Source organism: Cibotium barometz, chromosome 18, assembly GCF_041138505.1.
Source record: "Cibotium barometz isolate CiBa-2024 chromosome 18, ASM4113850v1, whole genome shotgun sequence".
Taxonomy (NCBI): Eukaryota; Viridiplantae; Streptophyta; class Polypodiopsida; order Cyatheales; family Cibotiaceae; genus Cibotium; species Cibotium barometz.
The window spans coordinates 19,230,972-19,240,543 of record NC_141063.1 but is presented as its reverse complement, the minus strand read 5'-3'; the positions used below and the strand labels follow the sequence as shown (position 1 = coordinate 19,240,543).

General features: G+C 37.3%; 1 protein-coding gene across 2 annotated transcripts; it reads left to right on the top strand.

The window, feature by feature from the left end:
* Positions 1–4,933: 4,933 nt before the first annotated feature.
* LOC147629032 (aspartic proteinase nepenthesin-2-like) lies at positions 4,934–6,960 on the top strand. Of its 2 annotated transcripts, XM_086812248.1 has the most exons (3): positions 4,934–5,098; positions 5,188–5,882; positions 6,065–6,960. In XM_086812248.1, exons 2-3 carry the CDS (start codon positions 5,222–5,224, stop codon positions 6,808–6,810), a joined length of 1,407 nt encoding a protein of 468 aa, XP_086668374.1. In that variant the 5' UTR covers positions 4,934–5,098; positions 5,188–5,221; the 3' UTR covers positions 6,811–6,960. The 2 variants fall into 2 exon arrangements, with proteins under 2 accessions (XP_086668374.1, XP_086668373.1); XM_086812247.1 differs by having other exon boundaries at positions 5,059–5,882.
* The last annotated feature ends 2,612 nt before the right edge of the window (positions 6,961–9,572 follow it).

Genomic DNA, 9,572 nt, shown 5'->3' with positions numbered 1-9,572 from the left:
TATTTTTTACTCTCAAAAACTCAAACCTTTCACTAATCAATGAATAATCGACACCAAACCTAGTATTTAGGACCATTGAGGGTTCAAGCCTACAATTGGGGACTTACTACAGCTTGCCAAAGCTTCATATTAAGAAAGCCCCTTGAATTGCCCCTCTGACGCTGCTCTCCAAATCAGGGTATTTTTTGCTCAATTAACAAAACATTGCTTTCACTAATACCTTAATTAGTGTTAATCATCTGAGGTTTTTAGGGCCATCAATGGTTCATATCTCACATTCAAGTGTTGCAAAACCTCTATAAAGCATCAAATCAGATTTACCCCTTGATTTAAGTGATCAATTTGTTAATCCAAAATTGGGTACAAATCTGTATTAGCATTATTTGGGACAATTGGATTTTTGAGCTTGAATGCTTCATGTAACTCATCTATCATGAACACAAATCAATTATACAAGGGAAAGACACTAGCCATTGAAAAGGCTAAGATCTCCTTAAGCATATTTAATGCATTATCATCTTAATAAAGGGATATGCATCATCATCATGTTAGGCTTCATGAACACATTGAGAACATGATCCATCTTTGCCTACATGGATTTCATTACACAATGAAATCAAGGATGAAGAAGACCAAGAGCTACATCAACATTAAGATCTACATTGACATGAAGAAGATCAAGAACTACATCGACATTACGAGCTACATCAAGAAGATCTTCATCAGCATTTTGGTCATTCGAGGGAGGGGGGGATCTCCCTTTATTATATCTAATTCAATTTATATGTTGAGTCAAGTGTTCTCTGCCTGGGTTGTCCCCCAAAATCAAAATCTTTTGGACTTTTTAGAATTGTTAAAAAGCCTTGATGTAATAAAAGGCATAGGTGGCTTCCTAGACTAAGGCCAGCCCACCTGTGGACACCCCTCTATCCTAAGTGAAATGTAATCATAACTAGATGTCTAACATCAGTCATTACTATTGAAAACCACCATGAGTAAGACCTACAGGCACTTGGTTTGTCATCACATACATCATTGTAAAAGTAACTAGAGCTAGCATTGACATCATAGTAGCCATGGATATTTTGTTGAGAGAGGGTGTTGAAATAATAGACCAAAATACCATGTGACATTGGGGATATAGGCATATGGTTCATTAGGTCTATAGCCAACTTGGTGTGAACACTCTAGGTGTGAACAACCTCTTAGTTAGAGTCAAAAGATAGGGTTTGATGCCTATAAAGGGTATTGTGCTTGGTGGTTCAAATCATCTCATTCATAATACATTCACCTTGTGTTTTGCCCAAGTTGCTCTCTTTTGTGTGCTTAAGCTTCCTCTTCTCTCTCTTCTTCACACTCCTTTGATTTGTTTAGCTTTGACTTAATTCGCATTAGAATTAACTTCTTTTTCAGCCATAGTTATGCAAAACAATGAATATTTGGTGTTTGTTACTTTCATAAAAAACATATTTATATTATAGAGCTTCTAAAGAAAAATATCGATTAAATCTATAATCATTTACATATTAGAAAATATTACTCAAAAAATAATATCAAGACATAATAAATGTCTAAAACAAGATTACAATTTGATGAAATAAAATAGTAAACATCAAGACATAAGAGACAACTTTGAATAAGATTAGAATCTGAGTGAATATAATATTTTAAACATCAAGACATAAGAGACACTTAGAAAGAAGATGAAAATGATTTGTACATTTGATTTATTCATCATCACAAGACGTAAGCATGAGTCAATACAGATTTCAGTATCATACTGTGAAGCATGCTTAAAAATGTTTAAAAAATCTAAAGTACTATATGGTTCTTGATCCATGGCTCTATTGGCACATTTTTTAAGCATGTCAGCAAAATATATGTGTTTCATATTCTAGCTAATAAAGTACCACTCTTGAGAAATATTCTAAGAAGGTGGGTTTGTGTTGAACCATAATAGAGTACCACTCTTAAACAATATGCCAAGAAGGTAGATTTCTGTTGAAGCACACGAAAGCAACGTGCTTGCAATTTACACGTAGTTTTTCAAGCTCTTCTAACCTATTGTTTACTATAGGTGAATAACTTTTTATTGGTGTTTTATCTGTGCTCATGCCCTAATCAATAACTCGAATGTAAACATCTTCAAGCTTTTATGAGAAGTGAAAATAATGTTTTCTAAATGGAGATAGCACACCACCTTCATGCTACTATGTGATAAAATCCACCGACGTCCTTCGAGATCCATCCCATGTTGCGTAAGTGAGAGCCATTCCAATACTTTAAAATTAAAGTTGGGACCGAATCTCTATTCACAATGCCCAAGGGAGAAACAACTCCACAATGTGAGAAGTTCAAGAAGGTAGCTTTAAGTGTTGCATATCTCTTATACATAAGGATCTTAGGTATAGGCTTCATGAATATATGACCATAAAATTACATGTGCCTCTTTACATAGGCTCCTTAAAATTAATTTTCTCTTTTGTTCTAATGCTCTTATGTAGGTATATGTTGTTATGGCAAGCCAACTCGATGCTCACAAGACTTATCTTGACACTCTCTCTACAATGAGCTATAGAGGTAGATAATTGGCAATACTGACCGACCATTCATTTACTACACCCCAGTATAGACTCATGTCACTTGGATGAAGAGTGAACAGACGCAAAGTTAGTGGAGGAGGAGATTTCATATACCCTCAAATTACATTTAAGAAAGGATAAGAAAAAGAGGAGAGAGGAAATGGAGAAGGAGAAGCAGAAGAAGTAGGTCGGGCAAGTCAAACAATTAACTCTATAGTAGAGTTAGTCATATAATAATATTTTACTGTACGCGCCCTATGTACATATCCATACGCCCATCGACGTTATTAAATAATTCATTAGAGTTAGTCGTATAATAATATTTTATTGTACGCACTCTATGTAGGGGTGTACATAAACATACGCCCTTCGATGTTATTAAATAATTCATTAGAGATTTGTTGACATTGGAGTGTTGTTTTTTTAATGAGAATGCTTAAATTTTTAATGCATATGCTTTAAATTAAAGTAATGTGAGGATGTTTAAAGTAATGTAAGTATGTCTAAAGTAATGAGGTTATGTTTTTTTTAATGAATATGCTTAAAGTTTCAATGTGGATATATAAACTAAAGTGATGTGAGTATGTTCAAAGTAATGATGTTGAAAGTAAAGCTAAAACTAAAAAAATCAAGTAGATTCGGTGGTCCCAATCTCCCACATTTTTGATTTTTTTTTTAAATAGGCATCACTATAAGTATTGTTACAAATGTCAATAAGATTATTATAGTGGCATGTCAACGTCAGATATGTGACAGATGCGATAATGCATTTAGAATTGCCCCATTTATATATATATATATATATATATTACCATCGTAATATGGGTCATTATTCCCCCCAACTAATGTAGTGTATGGTCTTGTAAGGGTTCATTTTGACGGTTTCATAATGGGATGAGAGTGAGGCTAATAATAAGAGTTTAAGGATTTGTGAAGAAATAATTCTAAATATTACAATTTCTAAAACCATTACTATGAATTCTATTATAGTGCATGTCATAATGAGGGAAGGGAGAGTAGCAAAGGGAGCGATGAGAGCAAGTACTTCCTATAATTGCATGTTTGCTAAGTGATTTTTTAAACTTAACATTCCTTGTGTATCTTCATCACAAGAGGCTTGAGAATTTCTTAAAACGTTATTTGCATGTTTGCTAAGTGATTTTTTAAACTTAACATTCCTTGTGTATCTTCATCACAAGAGGCTTGAGAATTTCTTGAAACATTATTTGGGATAAAGAAAAAAACACTCTAAATTAAGTATCAAGATATAATTATTTAGAGTTCAAATAAACTGCATGGGTTAATATGCTCCATGCATAAAAGCATAATGCACCATTAACTTGAGAAACTTAGTGCACCCATAGAGAATGATGATGCTTTACCATCCTTTTCAAGAGTATGCCAAAAGAAGGCAATCTTGTAACCAGAATGAAAGATCTTGAAAGATAAGCCCTAGACTCCTAAAGGAAATGAAAGCTATGTAGAAAGTTAAGCAATTTAAAGAGGATCCACATTGACGTCAAAAAAGGCCATCTTTTAAAGGACTAATCAAAAGCACGTCAAGAAATGCAAATATTGTAGAAAAACAAGACAGATTGTTGGATGGAAAAGAAAAACAAGCATGCCACAAACACTATGGAAAGGCTCAATGCTCATCAAGCTTCCCCTTATATTTGTAGAATTAGTCTTAGACCTTGGTTTGAGAGAATTCTATAGCCAAATTGGTAGGTCAAAATTACCATTTAGGAATTGAAGGCCCAAGGTTAGTCCTGTAGTTATGTTGTAGGATATGTGTAGGGATGAAAATAGGATTGCTAGATCAAAGGGGATTTAATCGCGTGATCTTATGTGGAAGGGAGCATGATGTTTGTGTTTTTTAACTCCTTAGTTTGTGAAAAGATTTTTTTTAAAAAAATAATATATGCCACAAACCTTTTTTTAAATTGTAAGATTGTTGTTCATTTAGTAGCAACAACAGGTGTAGGAAATAGGGGTTACTAGGTTACTTGAAGGCAATCCAACAGGTGTAGGAAATAGGGGTTACTAGGTTACTTGAAGGCAATCCATGCCTAAATCTTGGTAGGCAACCCATGCCTCATGATCTCCCCAAAGTAAAAACTCAGGAGAATAATAAAACCACCAAAAGCACCTTGGAGAACCCTATAGAAATAGGAGAGCAAATTGAACGCGTTAGGCAGGGAAGTGCTATTTTTTTTAAAAAAAACTTAAAATTTAAAAATCTTACATTTAGAAGGTCTTTTTTTTTTAATTTGTTGGAAATAATATTTTACGTGAACAATGGTACTTGCCGCTAGCTTTCATATAAGTGTGGGCTCAAGCATTTATTCACTGAAATGCACGAGAGTCTTGTGGCATTCAAGAGGCTTTGTGTCATCCAACAAGGAGGTGATGCTCGTTGAAGGCCGAATGCAAGCCTGAACCTCGCCTATAACTTCTGGCTGAAGGCTGATCACTGCAGGAGCCAGATAATTGCGTTGATTAACTACTCTGATAAGGTCACCCTGATTTCGCCGAAAGCTTTTCTTTGTTAAGCACTTCGTATGCTTGGATTATATCATCTTAATTGTTCTCTTTTGATTTGTAGCGCTCCATAACTGATACACACACAGGTGCTGGATATGGCCAAAGCTACACTTATCCTGTTGCTCTTCGCAAATCTCTGCACTTCTTCTTGGTCTCTTCATGCTCCCATCAATCAATCCACAACTCGCCTCCCATTATACCACCGTTATGGCTCATCAAAAGCTGCAGCAAGAGTGAATTCCCTCAAAGGTGACAATATCAGAAGCAACTCTTCAAAGCTTGCAGCGCTTCAATCAGCAGTCACAGGAAGCTTTGCAAGGGCCAAGGCATTGATGAGAAAGAAGAGAGCAGAGGGATCTAGAAGGAGCTTAATTGGGTCCATTAATGGATTAAACATGCATTTAGAGCAAGCTACTGGAGATTATGTGGAGCCAGTGGCATCAGGGGGTGGTGATTATTTGACAGAGATAGAGTTGGGAAATCCCCCAACAAGCCAGATTGTATTGCTAGACACTGGGAGTGATCTTGTGTGGGTGCAATGCACGCCTTGCATAGAGTGCTACGAGCAAGAAGGTGCCATCTTCAACCCAGACAGCTCCTCAACCTTTGAAGAGCTGAGCTGTGAGTCCACCCCTTGTCTGGACCTTGACTACTCTGAGTGTGGCTACTACTCCTCAGCGTGTGTTTATGGGTATGCTTATGGTGATGGCTCCGAGACTATAGGTGACCTCGCGCTTGAAGATCTCACACTTGAGAGTAAGTGCCTAAACTCTCACTCCCAATTCCATGCTCGATTTAAATGTTTCCCAAAAAAGAAACATCAAACCATACACTTGAAATAATCTTACCCTAAGGTGCTAGCCTTGGCAGATTATTTATTATATGCATTTACCTTCTTCTTTTTCTTCTTTTTTTTTTTGGGGGCTGTTCACTCACAGCTGGAGCCGGGGGAACGACGACGTTTGAGGACTTTGTGTTCGGATGTGGGCACGAGAACTCAGGAGAGTTCGAAGAGGCGGCGGGAATGCTAGGGATGGGGAGAGGGGCTCTATCATTGCCAGAGCAGATAAGGCCCTACATCTCGGGGACCTTTGCCTATTGTTTGGTGCCATATTACTCAACATCAGAGAGCACTCTCGTCCTAGGATATGGGGAGGTCCCTGCGGCCGTACGTTTCACACCAATCCTAGAGGACGGTCCCACGGCCACGTATTACTATGTGCATTTGACGGGCATTTCAGTGGGCGGAACACGACTCTCTATTCCAAGTTCAGTTTTCAGTTTCACAACTGAAGGAGGCGGCTCTATATTTGACTGTGGGACCACCCTCACGTATTTGCCCACAATTGCATACGAGCGTGTGGTGGAGGCTGTTTCCGCCCAGGTTGATGCCACAACGGTGGATTCACCTATCGAGGGCCTTGGGCTGTGCTACGGCGGCGCAAGTGTGGCGGACATCGACTTCCCCAGCTTGGTTTTTCACTTTGAAGCGGCGGACATGAGCGTTCCGGCGGACAATTACATGGTGGTGGCGGATGACGCCGGCACTGTGTGCTTGATCGTGGCGGACGCCGGTGAGGATTTTACCATCATTGGCAACCTGCAGCAGCAGAACTTCCACGTGTTTTACGACCTCGAGAACGCCCGCATAGGCTTTGTGCAAGCTGACTGTTCCACCCTTTGAATGTTGCTTCATGAAACCTTTGATTTCCCATACGTTTTAATCCTCATCAACCGCCCCTCTCCTCTTTTTGCAAGGGCTTGGTATTGTGTTTACCCACCTGTTTTTTAGTACATAAAGTCCTGCCTTTGCCACCTAGGATAAGGTTTTTAATGTCACACATACATGTTTTTAAATTCCATCTCCCATCTAAAGCTCTCTTCTTCTTTTATTTGGAACCAACTAATTAAGGATAACTCATTTTATGAATGGTACAATGAATCTAACATTGTAATCCATTAAATATCATAGAATATTCCTGAAGGAGACCAAGGTAAAAGCACTTAAAACAAACACTAGCATATTTTTAAAAAAAAATAGCAAAATCTTTTAAAAAGGCATCTGCGGAATAGCAAATTAGCTACTGCTTTGCCTACCATGGCACGTGCAATTTCTCATTATACATCTTATTCTTTTGTGGGGATCGTGCTCTCATTGTTAGTATCTATTCAATGAAGAGAAACCTATTTTCTTTGAGGAACCTCAGGAAAATAATCATTGGATGCATGCCATGCAGGATGAGTACGACTCAATCCTAAAAATTGACCCTTGGTATTTGCCAGATTTATTTGATAAATTTACCTCGTATGACTACAATCCGATAGACCTTTGCTCCTATATGTCTCATATTGATAGCACATTATGGATGGAATGTACATGAGTTGAATATCAAGACTACCTTCTTGAATGGTGATTTGCATGAGGAGGTTTATGTATCTCACTATTATGGTTTTGTTTAGAAGTGATGGGAGTCTAAAGTATCCAAGTTAAGAAAAGCTTTATATGGCTTTAAGTAGGCTCCCAAAGCATGATATGAGAAGATATATGAGAAGATAAGTGCATATTTGGTTACAAATGTATTTGCAAACAGTCCAACTGACAGTAGTACCCTCTCTATGTAAAGAGGAGTAAGAATTATTTTTTAGTCATCCTTGATGACATGTTGCTCACATCTCCTTAATGAGGAGAAGATTACAGCTTTAAGGTTGATTATATGTATCCTTGATGACATGTTGCTCACATCTCCTAATGAGGAGAAGATTACAGCTTTAAGGTTGATTATATGTATCATTTGAGATGATAGATTTTGTCTTATTGCATTATTATTTGGGCATATAGTTTATACATCGTGATGATGGTATTGTGATGTTGTGATTTTGGCTTATTGAATTATTATTTCAACATACAATTTATGCAGCATGATGATGGTATTCTGATGTTGCAGTCAAAATACATACAGAGACTACTTATAGAGTTTGGTATTAAAGATTTTAAGCTTGTTGCTACACTAGTAAAGACAAGTGCTAATAGGCTCAGTCTCTAGGATATAGGTGAACCATTTAATGCATCACTTTATCAACAGGCTATTGGGTGCCTCATTTATCTATGCAATACGAGGCCAGAGATTCAGTCTGGGATCTCCTAGAGCTGAGTAGGTTTATACACAGTCCTAAAAGTAAGCATCGGCATGCTTCCAAGCAAGAATTCTGATATTTAATGGACTCATTCCCTAGGGCTATTGTTAGGTTTGAGATTGTAAATGCAAATTATTCTCTCAAGGTGAGGAAGATTGAACTTTGGGATAGATTGATAGTCTATGCTAAGGGGGGTGATACTCTGTCATATGCTTTCAGCAACTCTGATCAGGCTAGATGTTATGACACACGAGTGCTCCTTGGATCATGTTGGAAGTACGGTAACTCCAAGGACTCAACTACAACTTTAAGACAAATTATGTTGTCTTGGTGATACATTGTTTTCACATGCCACTAACAAAAAAAACTAGGTGTACTCGAGAGCTCTCTGGCAACTCAAGTACGCTACCATGCTATGCTACCAACTTGTTGACTCTTCTCCTTGCATAGCTCTACGACCATAGGAGATCTAGACTAGAGTCCATAAAATAGCATAAATGGAGAAAATCTAGTAGTAATAGAGTCCAAAGGTGAGAGGTACTCCTCTTCACTAGAATATTCATCTATGTGCAAGAATATGCTTTAGAACCTCGTTGAGTTTCTATTTTGACCACCATCAATCTATGGATGGTTGATTTCACTCTTACTTAGAGTGATATTTAACCTTTAAAGACTTTCCTTAAAGATGACTACTATCAAACTTTCTACCTCTATCCCACTATATCTGCGGGCAGGCCATATAGTTTGTAGAGGTGTTTAATAAAGAGCCTAGTGAGCTCAAATGTTTTCACATCTTTCTAGTTGGAAGAAAATTTGTCAACCTATTTAATCTTCCCTTTAGGAAGAGTTTTTATCCACAAAAACAGTTCAAAAAATTGTAAACAAGTGTCTGTGTGTAGACCATATGGTCATCTACACCTGTAACTTTCCTAAGTACTATACAACAAGAAAAGCAAGACACACAACACATATTTTCCTTAAGTACTATGACCAAGGAATTATACAACACTCGTGTTTCATATAGAACACCATAGCATAGTTGCCACTTTCAACTATGAAGGATGTCAATAAAACATAAATTGCTAATAAGGCATCAAATAACATCATGCCTTTAGTATACACTAGAAGTTCTCAAATCCTGAAAAACTTCATAAAATGAATGTGCTCCAACATTCACGAATTCCTTTGCATGTCCTACGACATCAAAGATGCTTTTCTCTTGTGGTGGTTAGAAACCACATGGACTTTAATTTAATAAATTTGCGCAACTGTTTACAAGTCTTAGCAAATTGTTATATAATGTGGTAAAGT

Coding starts and splice junctions, on each gene's coding strand:
- LOC147629032 (XM_086812248.1), top strand. CDS start 5,222: ATGGCCAAAGCTACACTTATCCTGTTGCTCTTCGCAAATCTCTGCACT. Junction 5,883..6,064: donor TGAAGATCTCACACTTGAGA/GTAAGTGCCTAA, acceptor GTTCACTCACAG/CTGGAGCCGGGGGAACGACG.